At 38.5% G+C, this 23,678-nt stretch overlaps 1 protein-coding gene across 1 annotated transcript in view; it reads left to right on the forward strand.

Annotated features, from left to right (window-relative positions):
• Positions 1 to 3,350: 3,350 nt before the first annotated feature.
• EMP3 (epithelial membrane protein 3 (MAM blood group)) overlaps positions 3,351 to 23,678 on the forward strand; it is a 30,759-nt gene continuing 10,431 nt past the window's right edge. The window contains exons 1-2 of the mRNA XM_072425433.1: positions 3,351 to 3,489; positions 22,912 to 22,997. Coding sequence (XP_072281534.1) covers positions 22,920 to 22,997 — 78 coding nt within the window. The 5' untranslated portion in view covers positions 3,351 to 3,489; positions 22,912 to 22,919. The remainder of the gene's footprint in view (positions 3,490 to 22,911; positions 22,998 to 23,678) is intronic.

Here is a 23,678-nt window from a genome sequence, read left to right on the forward strand (position 1 = left end):
CCAGAAAATCTGGAATGAAGCTGGTCCAGGATTGACTTCACTGATGAAAGTCTATCCTCTCCAGCATTGCAGAGCTTTAATGAATCAGGCCCTTTGTGTACAGCACTTATTCTCCTTTCACTGAAAACAACTACCAAGGATCATTTTCTGTGAACATAATCTGACATCCATCTGAGGTCTGTATGGGGCTTAAGAACACCTAGGAAGGCATCAGTGTTTCCTAGTTCTACATTATTATCATCAAAAAATATAACTACTGCCCTTGTCTGAGTTTGTCATAACTTCATTTGTATTCCCATTCTCCCTTTCCCAAATGGCACAGTATTGCACCCTATGTAAGGATCGATGGGACTCAACACCATTATTTTATTATTCAAGTATGTCATCAAGCACATGTGTGTGTTTTATCTAAATGTTCTGTGTCTGGGTACATGACTCACAGCTACATCGTTTCTTGTAAACTAATCTAATTAATCACAGTCTTAGATAAACCGTAATAACAAGAAGTGTAACTTCTATTTTATGTTAAGTATCAAAAAATCTCTGGATTTCAACGTTTTTGGTGATGCTCCTGGAGTAGCTCACTAGAATTGTTCCAAGGATAGGTTTTTTTCTTTTTTGCTTTCAAGTTTGAAGGACCTATGGGTTAAAGAAGATATATAGAAACATGCCTATTATATAGCAATGGAATAGAATAAACATTGACAAAACAAGTAAAGCAAGAATGCTTGATATACCTTTAAAGTTGAACTCGACCTGCCATTTATTAGCTCTCCGCGTTCCATCTTCCATGTTCTTTGATTTCTAAAGACAGTCTTGATTTGCTTTACCAGTATGACAAAACTGCAACCAATCCACAGCTCAGCGAATGTTGAGAGCTGGACAGCAAGCAGGTAAGAAGAGGTATTGCAGAAGGGAAATCATTCCTTTCTTTAATAACCACCTGTCTGAATCATCTGTGTTAAAAATAGGCCTTTAGTTCCACTTTAGGAAATCATTGCTCATTGCATTGCCAACGTGGTGACCAGATTTTTCTATACTGCTAAACAACACAGCACTTCCCTGACCCCAGCATCTAATTGAGCGGTAAAATAACGGAAACTGACTGACGAGTTTAACTCTTTGTTGTGTTCTCCTTTGAGCATACTTTTAGTCAGTAATACAGAACACCTGATCAGCCCAAAGTGCTGCCCCCAATCTGAGTTGTATTTACCTATTTGCTTCCATTTAAATATACATTTAATGTTTTATTTAATATCTGCCTAGCACATAGCTTTAACATTCCTAAACCATGTGTCGTCTTAGCAATTCCTGAAATGCTGAGTCGTAATACTAAAATTTGGTAGGTCTGTGTTTGCTAAAACCTTAGTTAGTACTTATTGGTTAGAAGAATTTATAGACTTTGGCATGTCTCCATGTAACCCATGGTCCAGGGAGAATGTAGGTCTTGCCAATAAGTCATCTTTAACACAGAAATGCACCATAAATTCTAAACTGCAGGAGTTTAAAACCATCCTTTGGAGAGCAGCAGTTGGTATCCGACAATCAATGCCAATGAAAAGTGGTGCTGTGTGTAGATGAAATCTTTCTGTTCTAGGGTGATAACACCGTTAGCCTTTTTAGGCTGAAACATTAAATGTGAAACATACAAACTTGTCTTTGCATTTGTTAATGTACTGTAATATTTATTTTATTATTTCTAATTAAGTTGAATTTGTAGTACTATTATAGTTATCCTTTAACCCAAACCCCCACCACCCACAAGTTTTATATTCACCTCTCCTTGCTGTTGATCCAGCATTGACAGCCTGAAGGACATCTTAACCCTTCCAATTCAATCCAATGTAATCAAAATATTTCACAATTAAAAAAGACCTGTACTTATCATTATTATGAATAATTGCTTACAATTAGACAATCTAGCAAAACAACTCGGAACCCCTTTTCCATTGGTTAGCAGGAATGAGTGGAATTACCAAATTCAAAGAGCTGCCATGGAAAAGGTGGAATGAATTGTAATTAGTAGGGAAGATGAAAATATTTATCGTTTACGTAACATTTGTAAATGCTGAAAAACTCTGTTAAAGATTTAAAGAATAATTTTAAAAAATTTGAATCAGACAAGGGATTATTACAGAAAAGGATAGGCAATGTCTTTTCTTATCAATTTTTACTTGCCTGATAAGTCTCGTGAACTCATATTGGTTACAAGGACTCCTGGCAATCCTGGATTGCTTTGACCTTGCTAGGACTGAATGAACTCCCGCACACCCACATGGAAGGTACATCATCCTGGCCCAGCCATTCAAGATGGCGGAAGATTGCAACTAGGAAGAGAAGAAGGAAGATAATGGTGATGCCCTGCAACGAAGTGGGAACATGCAAGTATAGCGGGATTTACTTCCACTCTGAGGACAATAAAAAGATACTTTAAAAGATACTTCCACTCTGAGGACAATAAAAAGCAATAATAGAGGTTAGTAAGGGTCAGAAGTAGACTTTATCTAGTCTAGAGAAGTATTGTGAGTGGAGCAGGCAAGTTTTAAAATCTAGGTACATCTTTATCACCCTGATTTTTATGAGCAGAGGAAATATTGTTTTCACAGTCACCATATTAATGTGCCAACGTGCTTAGTGGCAAAGTTTCTTTTTAGCAGATCTTACTGAACTTCAAATTTGATGGGAACATTGGGTTTTTTTAAGTCTGCACATTGTTTTTTTTTCAATTAAAAGCATTTTAAAAAATGAACACCGGGAGGTATTTTTGGATGCCTGCTGTCCATAAATTAAGCTAACATAGATCAGATTACCTCTGTATTTCATTTGGTCAGTTTGAAATGAAAAGAGATGATGTGACACAAAATATATAACATGTTGGGCCATTCCAAACCTCTCGCTTTAAAGCAGCTAAATAAAGTTTAGAATAATAAAAATAAAAAGTGTAAAAAATCCATCTCCACTGTCTTCAATATTTACACTCGTCATTGTATTAAATAATGAGAAGCTTCTAAGATTCGTCATTAGGTTTGTCTGACAATTCTAATCATGTTATGTCTGTTTGTATGTATAAGGCAGGCTTCTAAACAATACAAAACCACAAAGTTTAATGCTCACAACCATGTGCTGCCTTAACTACATGCAATTTTAGGCTAACTGAAAACATCTGTCTGCAAAGACAGTTGCAGAAAGTGAATTCTGGAGTACAGCCCAGTTTTAGAAAGGGGAAGGGTGGTGGTGTTAAGGGGGGGGTTGTGATTAATACGCTCAGCAAAGTTCTCTTTGACGTGTGGTTAAGATGGGTGTGGGCAGGGCGGGTATAGGTCTCCTCAAGTTTTGGAGAAGGGAGGAGTGCCTTAGTCCAAACAACTTTGTGTAAACTCCCTCTCAGGCATCATTTGTAAGTGAACAGAGGACTACAGACACACACAGGGCGTGCAAGAAAATCATCTCTTTCAAGAGAACTATTTATTCACATTTTACTTAATACCGGTGAGTTTTTTTATTCTTGCTGTAATTTTGAACTTTGCATTTTTACTAACATAAACTAGATATAGGCAGCTATTTATGGGCTTGATGGCGAACTACAAATGTAGGAAAATCTTGGCAATTTATTTCGGCTACGAAAACATAATTATGATGGAGTGGAGAATATGAATTTGTTTTCTTACATGAGTATAATTTGTAGCTATGGAGGTATATATAGGTTTATGCTACTCATTGGGGTTGAGGGGTTTAGAATCTTCACTCGTTACATAGTAACTCCTTCCATTGAACATTGTGAATATCCAATCATGTAAAAATATAATAAACAAACAGCAATTTGATATTTTTACAATTAGATAGTTGAAGCGTTTTTATCCAATGTAAAGAGTGAAGTTTTCTTGGTAATGTATCGTTGTATTAAATGGACCAGCAATAAATGTATCATGACTACATTTTATGAAGACTGCATGATGTGTACATATTCGCATATTCCTGAAGGCACAACGCGCTGTCAGGGTGCATACACATTCTGCATTCAGGACCACATGAACTTTGTATTCATCAAAAAGTCCCCAAGTCAAGAACAGAAATGATATAGTATAAGTGAATATAATTTATATGTATGTTGAAAAAAAATGTATGGTAAATAATAACCTTCAGTTCTTCCCCTAAAAACTCATTACCAAAAAAAATGGACTAAAACTCAGGGTCGCATGCTGGTCTGGGATCTGGTTTGCTTTTCCTTAGTTTAATGTTTCTTCCTCGAGGAGTAGAGACAGATGTTGGACATATTTTAGGACGAGGGGCCCTGGTATATAAAGGGATACAAGAAAAAGTCTTCACCATTTACAGATTTAGTCTTGCACATGGCTCACAGTTTAGATGAAAAGTACTCACATTTATTACACTGATTGCCAAGTTCCTTCCATACACACATTCTTTCCAGTGGTGAAAGTGTCTTGGTTTAAAAAGAATAGTGATAATTTTCTGTGTACTAGAAAAACATTTAAAAAGAGTTTGATACTACCGGTCATATATGGATTTGATTTGTGGTTTGAGTTTCATTCAGTAAAAGTGAATATTGGGTATATGGTACGATGAGTATGGATGCATTTGGTTGGTGCTAATTCAGGGTGAGGTAACATTTCTTAGAAACGGAAAACATGCTTCCTTTTTTCCTCCAAGAAGATGTTTTATCTAGTTATTTACTGCTTAGTAACCAAAGTGATGATGTGTGTTCAATGATTTGAGTATTATCTCCATGGAAAAGTAGTAACAAACACAGCTTCAGAAAAATAGGTAATAAGGCAAAAGTGGGTGGACTATGGGTTTCAGAGCAGGGCACCAAAGACATCATGCTGTCCCATTTTAAGGCAGCCATACATCGGTAGAGGTTTTTATTAGATTTGATTTTAATTAAGATTCTGTGTGTTTACTGAATCTCTTAAAAAACAGGGTTTTCCCAATTGGTATTTGATTGGGAATTCCCATTACTTGTTTGGCTCTTTCAGTTCTAATGTTATTCAGCAGAGTGTGCTCCTCAACAACTAGCAACCAATGGGAGCTCTGCCTGCCATTTGTTGTCACAGAGGGAGTGCTCCCATTGGCTGTTGCTTGTTAGAGAGTTCTTCCCACTGAATTTCAATAAAACATGTATTGGTTGATGGGTGCATGGACATAACCATGTCAAAGACTGATACGTATACCTGGTTATGCACCCATCAACTGCTTTATGGCCAGCTTAAATTAGGAAGGTTCCTCTTTATGCCAAAAGTGTTTATCTTTGTTTTTAGCAGTCTGTGAATAGATATCCTATGAGTTGTTTTAGCTGTTTGAATAAAAGGCTAAAGAGAAAACCCAATTAGGCCTTATTTAATTGTTTTGCTCTTGGGTATTGATGTAGGAGATTGTTGGATTGGGGCTGCCATTACAGTCAACTTCAGTTTGTTTTACAAGAAAGATTCAATATATGAAGTAAAGTTGAAAGTTTTCTTCTTTAAGGTTTTTGCATATCTGCACGATGAGCTAAAAACACTGGGCAATTATTTTTGACACTAAATGAGAAAGATGCTGTTGACAAGCTGGGTGGTAAATCCTTTTTTGACATGACTCTGGAGAGTGAGAACACAAAGGTTTGCCTGATAAAAACTGATAACAACTTAACAGGTTGTCCCAGAACTGTTAGTGAGCTGTTAGCAGTCTCATCATCTCATGCATAAATTCACTAAGTCCAAACCAACTGACAAAAAAAGGGAAATAGTAATTTTAACTAGTGAAGCTGGGTTCAGAGAAGCAGTTAACATTGGACTGGAGGGGGCCATATTTTATCTGTTAATTGAGGGGCAGATGAAGGTGGCAGTAATGCGTCACACTTTTTTTGGGCACTACATGTGTCGTGGGCTGGTTTTCTGTCCCTGCCATAAGCAGTTTCTATATGAAAATGAAACCACTCAGCTAAAATTTTGCAGTTCGCTAGCAAATGCATGAAAAACCCTAGCAGTGACACCCTATTGCCAATCTAGGGCGCCTAATGTGTGACAGTAAGCATCCCAGGATAGGAAACACTGTTGTAAAATACTAATAATCTGAACCCATTCTAACACAAGTTATAGATAAACAGAGTAAGGGTCTCCAAAGGGGGATTGACACCCTCTGGCAGAATAAGAAAGGGCCGTGGGTGTAGTAAATCAGAAAGAGGCATCTGATGCACATTAGTCTAGTGCACCAAGACAATTTAGGTTGCCATCCATGAAACTTTAACCTCTTGTCAACTAAGGAAATACTACTTGGTTACTGTTATGACCACTAATTGATGTTTGGTCCTCAATGGGATGAAAGTGGCATCCACAACTCAAGCCTTTTCCAAAAAGAACTTCCACAAGTGCACTGCAAACCCTATGACCTACAGCCACCAACAGCTTGTTGAAAGGGGGACATAGAAGGACCTGAAACTATTCTGGAATAAAGTAGACAAATACTGATTGTAAAGCATTCCCCACATTGGGACATGTTATTCAACCTCGGTCTAGGGTACAGACCCTAAATTAGCCAACAGGCTTACCGACACAAAGATGGCTCACGAGAGTGCAAACTCCCGTCAAAGAAGCTATCTGCTAACCAAGATGTATTGATTTCTCCAGCTTGAGGGAAGTGAATGCCTACCTTCTGCCATACATGTCATAGTGATTGATGGATACTGGGGGTATTACTGTCTCTATAGTAATTAAATAGGTTCAAGTGGTTAAGGACAGGCACATATCAGTGCTAACATATGTCTTTCAGCCAAAGCAGTGCTCCTGCCACATTCCGGTAAACAACTTGGGATGCGATACAGCAAACTTCAAACAGAGCTACATGTGACATTTTCTCTACCACTCCCTTTCAAAGGGACAATTATTGTGGTCATGGCCTTTTTAGATTTCTTTTATTAGTCATTTGAGAAAAGTGCCTGAGCGTCAGTGTCACTATGAACAGGAATACCTTGGCATGGGTGGTCAGTGAGAAAAAAACACTTCAGTTTTAGTGGGAGGGAAAAGGTTGGGTTACTGGAAGGCAAATTGCTCAGTCTTAAGCGTGAGGAAACAAATACCTGGGCAAAATGCCAATGTTCAGAAAAAAAATGCCAAGGTGTTTGTGGTTAAGAAAAAAAAATTTCCCTAACATCAGTATTAGCGTTAGAAAAAATGTACTTGAATAAGTGAGCAGAAAAAATCTTTGGTGTCAATGGGACAACAAAATGCTCTGATATGAGTTATCATAGAATACCCTCGTGTTTGTATAGAGGAAAAGTTGCCTTGGCATTCCCCTGTTGGACTACAACATTCACCTAGCACTTATCCTGACCTTCCTGAATGCTAGCTCTGCGGTGAATTTGGACTGCTTAAACAGACCTCAGCAAAATCAAGACCTGGGCATGTCTGAGTAGCTAACCTTCTTGTCACTGTTACCTTTACATTGGGCAGAGAAAGTCTTCCACTACTCACTTCCTTTGTGTCATCTGTCAGAGCCGCAAAGTAAAGTAGCTCGGGACTTCCTCTGGCAGCTTTTTATGTACAGGCAATAGTGAGAAACTGATATAAGTGTGAATACTGTTCTGGCTGAGGTCTGTATGAGTGGCACATTCACACTATACAGTCACCATCACAGGGTAGGGAATCCGCCCTTTTTTGGCCCTTGGGGGTGCTATGATGGGGCTAGGAAAATTCTCGTTGGTGCTCAATCACATCTTTTGAACTTCCTGGTTGCTGTGGGAAGAGGATAACAGATAGCAAGGGTTTAGATCTGCTTTAGGATGAATACATGTTTTTGGACAATTTGCTATGTATTTGCCCCGTGCCACCATGGAGCACAGGTAGGACACCTCCTATCGGTTCCTGGGGAGCAGAGCGCACTAAAGCTATCGCTAGTCATGCTTTTCCTTCTTCGGAGAAGAAGGGATAATTAGCTATGCCATACTGACACAGAGGAAAAACTACATACAGGAGCGAAAACTCAATGTTCTTGTTTTAGGGTAGCACCCCGACCTTCTCTAGAGCTCTAATTGACTGATTTGAAGGGGTGCAGGGATCCGGGATGCTGAACATTTTAGGCCCTCTTTTTATATTTGCCCAAAACCCCATTTTGTTTTATAACTGTTCCTCTAAGCCAGTAATGGTTGTTTTATTGGAATGGGGACATTGGACTTTCTCCAACGTGGACAGAGCAATCAATCCAGTGTTTAGGTTCTAACTCCAGCCCACTCTTTGGAAAATTTAAAGAACATTTTGGCTGAATATGGAGTGCTGTTATTTGCTTGCCAAGGGATATTGCATTTTTTCTGCTGTGCTTTAACAGTAGATGTACTCAGGAAATTTATATTTTTAACCAAGGGTAACAAAAATAAACAGCTCCTCCTTACATAAAGTTCTTTAAAACCACAGACTGCATCCTGAAAGATAACGTTATATGTCAGAAAAATTGCAGCAGTACCTACAGAAGCCATTAGGTTTATCAGGGGAAAAACCTATGTAATTCTGAAAAGATTTATTATTTTCTGCGAATTTTAAATGGAGATCAGCCTTGAACTTTTCCCTGAGCTGTGATTTGGCAGAATATATGTAGTTTAAAGCCTATACATGGAAGAATAAATAGGGGGACAGACACACCCCCTCCGTGATTTCTAGTAGAAATGGATCAAAATGGATTTTTAATACCAAGCCAATTACTAGCTGGCATTGCTGAGCTTTTGTATTGGAGAATTCTCAAATTCTGCCAACATTGTGTCAATTACTTGTAAAAGAAAGATTTTATACAAATAAGTAAACTGTTAAATAGGTCAGCTGCTCAACCTGCAATTGTTCCAAATGGTATAACAATTACCGGTGATAATGATAGCTTTCTCATTGGAAATCCATTGACCTCATATTTAGCCACACGACCATAACCCCTTTTATAAAGGTAGTATCTCTTTTTTTAGTTAACAGGTTAACTTTTCTTTTTTTTAAGTTTTTTACTTTTCTTTATAGTATCAGGAAGCTGATTTGCAAATGAAATACTTACAAATCTTGCCCTTGCAAATGGGTAGTTTGCAAGTTTCTGTTGATATAGTATTTATTAATAATGAACAATGAAAGACAAAACTGTTGTGTTGTCAACCATTGCAATATACTAGGGGGGGAGACACACACATTGTTAAGATGGCAGGATTTATACTACATTTTAACTCCTTTGCCATAGCAAGAAAAGAAAATAAATGAAGGATGTTAAACTTTAAAAAAAAGTTTTAAAAATTTAGTTGGATAACTCTTTAAGGGACCACCATATGTCCATTGTTGGCTGCATCTCCTTTCACTGATTATTCCAGGTTGAATAATGGTGAATGATGATTGCGCTCAGAGGATTTCTAGTGGCAGGAGAAGGTACTACAGTGGATTTCTTGGATTGAAGGGTATTATTGCAGAAAGAACAATTTTACCTTGGTTTTACCCTGCTATTTTTGTCTGGGGTTCAGCTTTAACTCTAGTAAAAAAAAATTACATTAGTTGGTAATTCCCATCACAGCAACAATTGCAAGGAACCATAAAGCATTTCCTATTCTATTCCGCTGTGGAGTTATCTAAGGAAGTGAAGCCTTTATCAAATGGAGAACAGCTGGGGCTTCGTACAGTCTAAATACTTCAACTGAATGAGGGCCTCAAAGAAGTAAAAGAAAAAACAAATACGGGTCATAAACATTCTGTGCCACTTCAAATCAAGGATTATTTAGTTGTATTTAGTGACTTCTGCAGCACCTTACTTTAAAATAATATTCTGCTTTTTCAGCTCACTAAACAGTGCATTCATTACGGGGAATTATTTTTGGCTACATAACCTCATCTTAGCATTCCAGTCATACTAAGGGAATGTGTATATATTCTGAAGGCCTCTGAAGAAGAGATGGGCACCACCCATTGCCGAGAAGTCAGATTCGCTGAGCTGTAAGGAAGGGTATTGGATCCTAAGCAGATGCAGCAAGTGTTCTACACATGTTGTCTTCTAGCAAGCCAAGCACTATGAGGACTTCATGGCAGACAGCCCAGGGAAACTATATGTTTTCTGTGAATCTAAACAACAGATTAGTAAATGGCCGGATCACCAACACAAACAGTCTGCAGCACCGCCGCTGCCTAAACTCTGGCCGCTGCTGAATAAAACAGCAGATTTTCTATTATACTTTCTTTTGGTATTTATGTTATAATAGGGGTATTACACTTACACTATAGAGCCCAACTCCAGCCACATGTCACCACAGAGGAGAATAAGGGCCCATTCACAACGTAGCTGTTGTTATATGTGTTGGTGTACAGCAGTGCTAATAATGTTAATGACACCTCGAAACACCTGCATTTCAGCATAGATCACAGTAATGCATTGCTGTGCCTACAATCAAAAATGCAGTTGGTGTAGCTTAAGTCCACTGGGGTGTGCTAGGTAGCCCATTAAAAAAAAGAAGTGCTGCCTAAAAGCATTAAAATAATACCACTCATTAAATAAATCACAGTAGACCACCCTGGTGGAACGGCCCCTGAAGAATTGTCACAAGAACAGCTATTCATAATATATATACTGGGACATGTCAAGAATTTATTTGTGGAGACTTGTGAAGTTACTGGCTGTGTCAGGTCCAGCAAAAGAAGACATAGTATTTTCATCTATATAGTTGACTTTTGCCCTACCTCTCTCCCATTCCAACACTACAACATCCATGAGTATACCTGACATCGGACATTTCTGGAGTGTTGGATGCCCTTGTTACCTGATGGGTTGTGCAGCTTCTTCATTTGACCTTTATATCTTTATAGAAGTCAAAGTAAGGGTCAGAGGATGCAACCACAATGAGTTGTACTAAACACAGTGTTGGATGCAGAGGAGACTGATGGAGGTTGCAAAATGGAATGATAGGGAGTTAGGAAACACACAAGCCATTGAAGAATTGACAATGCTATTACATGGTTTTGCCATTTGTATACCTTTAAAGTTGGATTAAACTGAAAGAACAAAAAATTGGTTGGCTCCATTTTGCAGAAGAGACATGCTATGCTATGCTTACCTACCCATTTGCAATCCTCTTTAGAATGTACAGTGAAGTGCGCATGTTCAGATCAATGTATGCTCTCACTATGCCCCTGATTCATCATTGAAATCCGCGATCGCGGGAAGCGCGATAATACGCGCGACCCGCGATCGCGGATTACCGCGGTCCGGGACTCGAGTGCGCGCGTCCACTCGCATCCTGAATCTGCCGGCCGGATTTGTAAAAAGCTGTCGGATAAGCGCGGCTCCGTGCGCGAGCTTTTCCGGTTGTTGAATAGCGCGATCGCGCGCGATTCCGGATCGCTAATACGAATGCGCGACCGATAATCCGATTTTGTTTGATGAATCAGGGGCTATGTCTTAGTGCCAGAATTATTTAACCGTCATGCAAATGCACAAAAGCCATGTCAATCTGGCCTGGTCTATGGAGCTAGTCGAGGATCCAGATCCTGAACCCAAACTGTGTGAAGGTGTTTGCTCCACCAACAATGTGAAGTTTGCCTCCACTTTAAAGATCTATCATTCTCATTAGGTACTACTCATTAATAGCCTAAAAAATGCTGCATAATATGCATTCTTTCATTAAATTAACAAGCACACCTGTGCAAAATATTGACATTTATATACAGAGTCTCATCGTCTTTTTTTCTCCATCTTTCTTATGTATAGGCACCTTTTAAATGCATTCTCCTCTAGATTCAGAGAAATGCCCTGCAGCATACTTTTCTCTGCAGTAACACAATTATATGGGTGTGACCCAGCATGTCCTTAATTCCTATTTGTGAATGTTGATAAACAATATGTATGATTTGTGAATATTATCAGTAGTTTCTTTATAGTCTGGAACATGCAAAGGAAAGTTGAATAGCTGTTGTGTGACGAATGGGAGAAGAACGCAGAATATTTTATTATCCTATAGTAATGGAATATACTAATTTGGATGTTTGCAGAGCAGAACTGTAAAAAGCACATGGCAAGGGAGGGAAAGCTATGTGTGGTCAGATGACTCCCATCTGCTTTTCATAAAAACACAAGGACATTTTTGTGCAAGTCACAGGAAGCCAGAAAATAAGATCATTTGTTCCTTCCCATCCTTAAGTGTGAGAGTGCTCATGTTGAGTCCTCCATCAGAGCTTTCAGGCTCTAAATAGGGGCAACTGAAAATAATCCCATGGACGTTCACTGTTGGGTGGCCATAAACAGGCACTGTGCAGGATTCTTGAGTGATTCTCTGGAGACCTTGATGACCCTTCATACATTCTTGCTAGTTTGAAAGAGAAAACACTAGATATAGTAGCAACAACTGTTGTAACTGCAAAATGACAGGGAAGAGGGGCTGCCGTGATCACTGGTAACCGTACAGGAAGGTCATTCCCATACATTTTCCTATGTAGGTACTGCTAGACAGAAATCAATAAAATATATACATAACTTCCTATATAGCAATTTTATTGTTGCAAGTGGAGTTATCACATACTTCCAGTTCAAGCGGGGGTGTCAAACTCAAATACACAGAGGGCCAAAATTAAAAACCTAGACAAAGTCACGGGCCAACCTTGAATTTTATTGAAAAAAATTGAGGACCTTTTTCCTTCTCATTAGATATAAAACCTTTAAAAAAAAAAACAAAGAGGTTTTGTTTCGCATTCAATCTGGAACAAGCCTATATTAGAAAGAGGCATACGTTTTTTTTAAATGGAAAATGTTCAAATTCTTACCTTGAATTAGCAAGGAAAAGTACAGCTAAGGGGGAGTGCTGGAAATGCCAGACGTGGCCAATGTGGTGCTTTAACTCCCTCTTCATTGAAATAGCGCCGCTAATAAATTTTCTGTCATTACTTGCGTCTATAAAACAATGTGGGACCGCATATAGGCAGAAAGCCCGCGGGTTTATAGACGCGAATGATGCTGGGAATTGTAGTAGCAGCGTTTTTTCAATGCAGCGGCAGGCCAGCAGCAGTTCATATTTAGGATTCCTTTGAGGGCCAAAAAAAAAGGATGTCAGGGACCGACTTGGCCCCGGAGGCCAGAGTTTGACACCCCTGAGTTAATGGACCTGATTTATTAGAGCTCCCCAAGGCTGGAGAGAATATATTTTCAACAGTGAAGCTGGATGATCCAGCAAACCGGAAATAGGTCTGGTATAGGCTAACAAATAGAAAATGATTTTGAAGAAATCTATTTCAGATTTTCAGCATCAACCAGCTTTACTGATGAAAGTGTATTCTCTACAGCCTTGGAGAGCTTTATTAAATCAGGCACATAGGGTCCATCCTGCAAAAACAAATAAATCACATTTGAGCAGATGCCAGTATGTGTGATGAAGCTGTGTAAATTGTTCCAAGGGTTTCTTGGGAGTAAAATGGTTAGGTAAAACACTGACGTAGACTATCAATGGAAGTATCTGTCCTACGTAGGTATAAAAAGGGACTATTATAAAAAAAATAATATATGCATTATATCACACCTGTAACGCTAGCAATAGCCTATCCCATTCTCTTTGCTTGACCATAATAGGTGACAATCTTATGTCTATACTGGAAGGTAGATGAATGCCTCTTTTCAAAGTCCTGTAGCTTAAGCTTTGATCAGACCAGTTAGAAAACCTGTTTCCATTATTACTGTTATTATGTCTTGGAGAAGCAGCTACTTCCTGCACCATCCTTCTTCTATCCTTCTGCATTGTCATATACTGTACTTTTAGGCTTAAAAAAGCTAAGTCTGCATAATTGTGAAAGGCTACAAGGCTACTTGCTTTCCCAAACTTTTTAAAAGACTATAGGCAGCCTTACAGTTTCATAGGGCAGTAGTCTGCTTTGAGATTATTGGACAAGTGGCCAGCCCTTTGCAAATTCTCACTATACCATCTTTGCTATAGTATTATGTAGGAGTTTGATAACCCCTATAAATGCTTAAAGAGGAACTAAACTCATAACAAAAAGTAACCTTTACCTTCAATCCCACAGGGCAGTTTGATCACTCCGGGGGTGTTCTGCATCGGGTCTCGCAGCCGCCCCCCGGGCGCCGCTATCTGTCTTCTCTTCCGTGTTCTTCGATCGGGTGGCGTAGGATGAAAAAGAATATTTGCCGATCTCATTGCGCATGTGTGAGATCAGCACATTTTTCTCTTAGCGCAAAAAGGCTCCTTCTGCAGATGCCCCAGATGCTCGAGCATGCTCAGAAGGAGCCCCAGAAGCCTCCTGGGATCCCTACGTCCGGCATCCCAGGAGGCTCTTGGGGGCTCCATCTGAGCAAAAAGGCTCCTTCTGTAGATGCCCCAGATCCTCGAGTATGCTCAGAAGGAGCCCCCAAGAGCCTCCTGGGACGTAGGGATCTCGGGAGGCTTTGCGTTCCCATTCATTCTCGACCGCCTAGGCCCCCGAGAATTAGGGGGTGGTGCTACAACCTTTTTAAATGCTTTAATGTAACTACCCTTGTGTAATGTGTCTACCCTTTTATGTAAAGAGAAAATTCTTACTTTAGGTACGCTTTAATGTAACTCTAAAAATCACAATGACAGGGGCTGATTAGCTGCAATGGGAGATTTTTCTGCAGCACAAGGATCCAGTAGTATGAACAGTTGTATAGCAAGTTGCAACTTTTAATGCAAATACATACATTTGATTGTTGCCCATAAAGGCATTTTCTACATACCACCAAGTCTGTGAAAAGGGCTCTAAACAAGGGAAAAAGCTGCCAACCTGGTCAACATTTGTTGGTTCTGGATTTCTTAACCTTTCTCGAGGAATAAATTACTTATGTTAGGTTTACCAAATTAATAATTCTTATAGTATTACATCCTATCATCTTATAGGGGATGCTGCCCATTTCTGTGATATGGGGTGTGCCTGGTTCTTATTAGCCCTCTGTACAATGGTGGTTTTGGGAAATGTATCATCATGGAGTGATGGCCACCTTGTCCTAGGTCTGCTGTGATGCATCTGCAGTTACAGTACAATATGTGAGTCAAAGCCCAAGATTTAGTATCCCAAAAGTCGATATTTTGTAGCTACTAGAAGATGATTCAAGACTAATTTAAGTGTATTATGTCAACAGTGATATTGATGCATAAGACACAGAGAGCATTCTTATAGCAGTAATTCCCATGATCTTAGGCGTGGTTTCACATGACAGATTAGTGGGCGATTAAGTGAGGTGGGAGGACAGAACAAGCTGGGAACCCAAATCAACTATGGCCTGGATGTTGTTGGCTTGTGAGATATTCCTTTGAGCAGCAATTCTAAAATGTGATCCAAGCAATGCCTGCCCTTACTAGAGGTGGGTTGTTTGAAAGCACAGTACCAATAGCACACAATGAATTGCTGTGTGTTGGGAAAGTGTATTTGGGGCAGCACAAGAATGAATGGCAATACAGCACATTGGCGCATGAGATGTGCTTTGCCATAACGCATGGCTCTATGGGTTTAAATACGTGCATGGTGGAACAGACATTGCCCTAACTGAAAAATAAAGTTTAGGTGGGTGGGAAAAGTGGTAATATTTGATACTATAGGTGGCATCTAGAAATTGAAAAAATATAACAGGACACTTTATGGAATATTAAAATACCCCCCATCTAATGTAACAATGGTGTGTTGAATTGGATTGAATTGGCCTAAACTGTTTCTTTTGATCTCACAGACAGAATTCATATAAAGTTTTTATTTTCTTCTGGATGTAGATATAGACTTACTTTAATAAAAATTGTTCTGTTTCAAATAAAAAATGTATCTAAATAAAACATTAGCCAGCAATTATGGATGAGCAACCCCCATTTTATACTAATTTTATAAAAGTGTAACACTCTTCCCACAATGTCACACTGCTCATAAATTGTGTTGTTTTAGTTTGTTCTTGCACCTCTCTTGCATTACATCCTTGCGGAATGATTAGATGTTATCAGGATTGGTTTGAACAGTGACAGTGGAGGAACCCGCTGAGGGTGCTAACGTGTTTAGTTGGCACTGCATCTAAATGAGGCACAAAATCTGAATATTATCTTTGTATTCTCTATTGGGAAGGTTGTTGCGCTGCAAGCTGATACCAAGTTGCAACCACTTAGATACTCACCCAGACTGAGTGAGCAAAGAAATACTGTGATATGAAGTCAGTTACAATTCAAGTTGGCAATGGAAGGTCAGACAGATTCAGCAAAGTACCAAAGAATGGGTCAAAAGCTATAGGAAAAGGATAGTTCAGGCATATTCAGCAAGGTATTAAAAGGTTGAGATACGATACATTAGGCATGGCTGGAGTCATTTAGGTGCAAGTCAGAGCAAGGAGCAGATGCTGGCAAAATGGTGATCATCTAGCAAGAAGGGCAGGGAGCTGCAGTCTTAAATACACAAACAAGTGCTAACAGCTGTGTGTGGAACCAGTAGGGTTCTGGGAGGATCTCCCTTCAGTGGTGGCTGGCAGTAGCTCAAATTATGGTTAACTGTTTAATCCCTTTGGTGGTGGTTGGTGATACCGCAGATTGTGGTTTTGCCAGGGTATACCTTCTTCGAACACGCACAGTACAAGTCATAGGCCTGATATATTGTACAGATATATTGTTCTTATATACTCCTCCCCCCACCATCATCCCCTGAATCATACTCAGAAATGTAGTATTGTTACACTGCTGCTTCACACCTGGCTTCAGTTAGTAAAGCTTGAATAGAGATCAGAGGCATATGTATCACCTGCAAGTCCACTTTTCTGCATTTGGATCTGGTTATCTGTTGCAACATTACTTGTTCTCAAATATTTTTTTTTTCTTTCTGATTTCTGGACTACAATGGTCTTCTGGCAGCCTTAAGCCATGTACAAACGTCCAATGGTTCTCGCCCGATAATCCGCTCAGGACCGATATCGGATGAGAATCTGGCGCGTGTACAGCACCGATCATCTGAACGACCGTCCTGGCGGATCCACAGATGATGAATGATCCTAAAGCACGGGAAGGGGCAGAGCGCGCACTGGGGTGCTGCTACATCGTTCTTCCCCTCCCCTCTCCATAGAGCAGAACGGTGCTGTATGTACAGCACTCGTTCATGCATCGTGCAGTCTTTAGTCCTTGGAAAGGATCGTGAAAGATGCTTTCCAATGACAACAATTGCACTTGTGTATGCAGCCTTAACATACAGTGCATTCTGACCTCATTTGTGACATGTGTTGTCATCTAGAAAGTTTTAATGTTGCATCCAGTCAGAGTGTTGGCTGCACCACCAGTGATGGAGAAAAGTGGGCACTGCTGCAGCCTGTACTTCAGTAAAAATCTTCTACCATCTGCTTGTAATCCATGTGATCTACCTTATTTTGTAAAATACAAAAAACTCCAAATTTCAGATTGAGAAGCAGAAAGCTAGAAAAAAAAAATCATCAGAATTTATTAAGCTCTCCAAGACTTTCATAACAGAACCTGGGTGATCCACGAAACCTGCAATGGATTTCCTAAAAACTATTAGTTATTAGTTGGCAAATGTTTTCAATCCAGGACCAGATCCATTTGAGGCATGCTGGATCACCCAGGATCTCCCATCCTTTCCAGTCATGAAGCCTTAATAAATCACACCCAACGTGGCAAAATTATTTTTTTGTAATTCATATATTACATCCAAGTTGTTTCCATCATGAGTAGTATAGTCTTGTGTTTTGACTACACAAGTGCAATTAAAAATCTATACAACATCGGCGGAAGTTGGCACTGGAAGCCAGAGTAAAGCACAGTTGGCTGGCACAAGTCCTACATTCTTTACCTACAGAACAAAACCTAGTTGATAAAGACATAATAGCAAACAATATAGTAGAGTAAAAACTTCCCCAGGGGGAGTGAATTCCTTTGCAACTTCTTTGGCAAGAAGACAGCAATGTGAATAGGCACCGTTTTATTGCCATATGAAATTGTAAATGCCCTTTTGCCTGTTGTTCTGTAATGCAGTCATAGTTCCAATAGTTATATCTGTTGGCATAAATAATTTTACAACAATAATTTTAAACAATAAAGTGGAAATTCCCTGGACTTGATGCTGGACATGCTTCAGCAATAGCCTGCTGATAGCTGTATGAATATTGTGGAGGAGCAGAATTTATCACAATTCCAACTGGAAACTGCTTGCCCTTTCCTGGTGGAACACAGTTGTTGCATGGAAATTCTTGAGAAACCAGTATTTATTATCCTTCATTCTAAGGACATATGGTATTGCTGCTCAAGCTTCCTCAGGAGTTTTCAAATGGTACTCCTCAATAAAGCTGGGAAGGGAGTATTCATGTCCTTCATGGACAGTTGGTGGCCTAAGGAATGTTCCTGTTGTTTGTACTGGTTACAGTGCTAATGTAATCCCAAATGGTGAAAAAAGGACCGAAAAGTGGAGATTCACTTACTGACTTGTTGGTACTGGTTGCGAAGTAGGTGTACACTCAAATGTTCAAGTTAAATGAAATCCATTTACATAATAAAATGACATGTAATGGAGGCAATTTCAGGGGGGAGAGGTTGACAAAAGTTAAAGAGGCATCCTGGGAACATAGGTGGCCAAGGTCTAGGGTAAAGCAGCAAGGAGAGATAAAATTGGGATTAGGGTTGACCAGTTTTGGAGGCTCAGATGTAAAAGGTAGTAGTTGTCTCTCAATAAATAGTTGTCTCTCAACCATAAAGTCCTTTGACAAAAATGAAGCATGGGAAGAAGTGTTATTTTCTTTGTTAGCTGGAAAGGTGCTAGTGAATCAATGACAAGCCCGTAGCCTAGTGAAATCCCATCCATTACTAAAGCAAGAACTTTACTGTAACAATACAATGAAGGTGGACTATGGCCCTAAAATGTTTGGTACTCATCTGCTTTTGTTCCCATTATGGATGCTGGTAAAAGATCTCGCTTTGTTTTCATTCTATTTTTAAAAATAAACATTCTCTAGTGTAGCCATATTCCAAGCACCCCCTTGACAAATATAGTCCCAACATCTTCAGCAGCATTGTATACTGTAAGTCAATACATACATATCTGTTTTTTACTAAAATGGCAAAACCTTGGTTAGATTGGTCAGCAGCAAGCCTCCATGCATACAAACTGTGCTCTTTTTTTTTGGTTCGCTGTTGTGGCCACCACTGGACAATTGCAAGAGAACTGTAGGAAAAGATTTACAGGAAATGTTCAGTAGAGTGAGAAAACGTTTTAAAGTTCGGAAAACACTAAATCATCTCTCTGTGCTCTTTTTTGGGAACTGCTTTAAAAGTAGAGTAGTAGAGTACAAAACAAAGACTCTCTATAAAGAACCGACAGCATGCTGTCTCTAATACCGCAATATAAGAGTTCTTTTCACTATAATAATTGTATGACTCCATGACAATACCATTAATATATTCATAAATATTATAGTAAATTAAATAGCTTTTTAAACTTTAGTTCTTAGTAATTTCTATTAACAATATAAAAAGTAAAGGATATTTGGTTGTGATATAAATTAGGTAATGTCTATTATAGGTAATATAATATACCTATTATTTATTATTATAATAATATATATAAAAAAACATATTGTGGCTTTGGAAACAATGTAGAAAGACTAGAACCCCTTCCCAAAAGATTGGTTTCAGGGGTGCAATCCATTTAATAAGTAATAAATTAAAACTACCATCAACAATGTCAAACAATGTTAGGACATCAGATCGTATAACGTTTGGTCAGATTTAGACACGCCGGATCTTCCCTGGACCTCAACACACAAACTGAAAAAAAGTAAATAATGAGATAAAACCTGGTAATCAATTTTTTAGTTGTATCATTTTTAAATTCAAATGTCAGTCAAAAACTGATGGAATGTTTCACCTGTGACTTGTTTCTCAAATCCAACATGATGAAGGAGATTGTAATAATTTATCATAATTATAGAACATCAGCTCATATACTTTAGGGAATGTGATTGTAACAGACATAACTTTCATCTCTCACTAATGGTTCAGTTTGAAAGAGAAATATTAGAATGTGGCCTTATTCATTGGATAAGTGAACATTAAGTTGATTTGCCTAGGTTCACCCACATGTAGTAGTTCAAGTCTTTGAGCAAAATATTTTAACATGATCGAATATTTCCACTAGAAGATATAACAAATACTGAAGCCTAAGCTTCTCTATATATACCTTTCCTATGTTGTACACTTCCAGTGAAGTCTTTCTTCACATTATCCTGGTACTATCACAATAGCCCCAGCACACAAATGTTAGAAGAGGTAAACCAAGTTACAAATTCTCCATATATACGGTTTGATGTCAAAAAACATTCCTTACTAAACAAAGTTTGGGCTTTAAATATACTTTAAAAACAACTGTAACAACTTTACTAAGTGCAGTCCACCATATCTGATACTCTCCTTCATCCAAGATGTAATTTCAACTGTGCAGCCCTAAAAAGCACATGGCTTAGCAAAACAAAATATTGAACTCTAAACCTCTAAAAAATCACCAAGAGGTACAGTTTTTGGCAGAAGAGACACACAAAGTCTCCTTTGCCTTTTACCTAGCTTTGGGTGATTTTCTGTTTTGTTTTTGTTTGTTTTTTTTACCATGCAAGGCACATGAACCCTGCAGTATACAACCCAACTCTATCTGCAGCATCATTGCGAATAGACCCAGACACCGGGGACAATGTAATCCATGGAACTGCATGCTCAGGAGCTAGATCTTCAGTGGCTATTGAATGGCCAAAGAGGATCATCATGGATCTGGTAAAGCTTAAAAATTTAGGGGATGCACCAGTCACAGGTTCATGGATCTGTCTTTGGGGCAAAAAGTTAATGTTTTCTGTAACAGTTTGCTGGGCATTGTATCAAGGAGCTCATCCACTCCAATGAAAATGTATAAATAGTTCTACTTTAAGGTTAATCACTTCCTCCTAAGCAACACTTATCTCTAACACTGATTGTCCCTCAACAAATAACCTCAACATCTTTATATTTACTTTAACAGTACCGCTTAACAATTCACCTCCAAATTTAGCAAGAAACAGTAACCAATAATCCCTAACCTATCCTAGCACTTAAAGTGGCCCTGTCACTTGAAGTCCAGAGAAAACTTAAGTTGCTCTGAAAAATGTGTAAATATTTTCTTGGCATCCTGTAATCTAAAATTGTGCATGTAGTCTGACTACTGCATTACCCCCAAACTTTTGGATGTGTAGAATAACCGTTACCCCACCACACTGTTCGCTTGCACCAGCTATATCACTATAGGACATATGAGGTGGCAGGGGGAACAACATTTAACTTTGAAGGAGAATATATTATACTCATTAAAAAGTATCAGATACCTACAGTGCCCAGAGATCTGCAAAACTATGAAGTTTTAGGACACAGGTCATCAAAAATCTCTCATCTTTTCCGTAATTTTAGAATCTTTTCCTTAGCTTTAGATTTTGTTTTGTTTTTTAGGTTACTTTTTTGTTATTTTATGGAACTAAAAGTCATATCTTCGAATTACAATAAAAATGCATAATATGTGGAAAAAGAGTAAACCAATTTCTCTCTAACAGGTTCTCTTCAAATACATAGTTTTAACTTCCTTGGGCATTTGGTAGACCATCCCTTAAGCCAATTCCTGAACTGATTTTATTTTACCATAGAATTACTTTTGCAATCTTTACTCAGCCTTAGCTGGATTTTTAATATAACTTCATACAGTTTCTTATATTTCAAATAACAAATGATTAAAACTTCATAAAAAGTGGAAACACAAGGTTCCAATTTTCTAGCTGCAATGTATTGTTGGGTAAGGTAGAAATATGCTTTTGTATTGTTTAATATTTTATTGCTCTGGCCAGTTACAAAATTCAGCTGCAAATCTCCGAGAAGAAGGTATGACCACTTACATGCTTATAATAAAAATGAATTTCTTCATAGGAGGCAGTCTCTCCTCATGTTCTTACATTTTGTTCATAAACTATACAAGATTAATTGTCTCTGATGCATTTTAGCAAATGTACGCCATAAAGCTCAAATTTATGCAGTAGACTAGGTAATGACACTTTTCTGCCTGGCAATTTGAATTCCGCATATATTACAGTTCACAGTAAGAGACGCTTGGAAAGTTATTTATGAGATCAAATGGCCTATATGTATTTGTTTTATTATGTCCTTGGGATATGGTAGTGTATTCCATAACAAATACACTATACTATATATACTATATCTATAGTCATTTTATTCTTTAGCCTTTTTGCTTGTGCACTATTTACATTTAAACTAGTACCATGAGATAACTAAGATAACTATGAGCTAAGACAGCTCATTTATCTGAATGGGCTGCCAATGCACCAGAACAGACAAATGAAACAAACAAAAAGTAATGAATAATTGTGAACAGGTCCTACTCTTTATGGAGTCACTAAATGCCACTGAAGAGTTCAAAAAAATAAGGCTAGACTAATCTAGGCACAGATAAACTACACAAAATAATGCAGCTCATTACTATATTATTAAATGTATTTTAAATACAATTAGAATATATACCTTATATATATATATATATATACCTTATATATATATATATATATATATATACCTTATATAGAATATAAACCTTAAATATTACTTGCACTACTAATAGCCTCCTAATACCCTATGCAACAAGAATGGGTTGTGGAAGAAAGAAATTGTGCAAGGAGCCAATTTATTTATGTGCGTGAAGCAAGATGATTGGAAGAGAGAACAGAGTACCAGAGAGATGAGCTCATCGCTGTGCTGCTTCTCCTATGACTGTCCATTCATCAGGCAGAGGGCATCTAACAGCAAGATATTTGTGGTATTATATTAATGAATTGACTCAGTAATCACATTGATAATGATATCCAATGATCCATACAGTGATAACTCATTTTGTATTTTTTTCTATTCATCCTGTGTAGATCCAAAGATGAGTTATTTGCTTTTTGGAGTGACTGCCTTCCACATCGTCATCTTGATTATCCTCTTTGTTGCCACCCTTGACAATGTAAGTAAATATATAATGTGAGCTTGTTCAATAGACAAAATATTGGATTGCCCTTGGGGGTCAGAAAGGATTTTTTCACTGTGGTGGTGTTCAGACTGGTAATAGGGTTGCCTCACACCGGTTTCTCACACCCCTGGCCTGCCTACTTGGGTGAGACATGTACCAGCTCATGTGTACCAGTCCATTGGGAATGAATCGAGGCAGCGGTGAGTGGTTCAGCCACCAGGAGCCAATTGCCTGCACTTAACATTGGTATGAACACAACCTTAAAGGGAAATTTGTTTTTTTTGCCTTGCTGTGGATTTATGATTCATTTAGCTTTACGAATACCATTTTTTTGTTTTTTAACTAACTTTTTCTTGTCTATTGGTTGGCCTAAATGGGCTTTGTCCAACCTAAGGCTCCGTATACATGCTAGATTTTTGTTGTTGGAAACATTCTTTAACAATCGTTTTCAATGACAAACGACGGAAAGATAAATGAATGAGCGCAGTACATACAGCGCAATTCAGTTGTTTGAAGAGGGGAGGGGGAGATTGAGCGAGCAGCACACAGCTGCACTGTTCTCCCTTCACTTCCATTGTGGTCGTTTATCTTCATGGACCCGCCAGGACAAATCCATGAAGGACATCGGACGGCCTCTGTACACGTCAGCTTCTTGTTCGAGAGTCCTGTGACTCA

This window comes from Pyxicephalus adspersus, chromosome 11, assembly GCF_032062135.1.
Source record: "Pyxicephalus adspersus chromosome 11, UCB_Pads_2.0, whole genome shotgun sequence".
In the NCBI taxonomy this organism is placed as follows: Eukaryota; Metazoa; Chordata; class Amphibia; order Anura; family Pyxicephalidae; genus Pyxicephalus; species Pyxicephalus adspersus.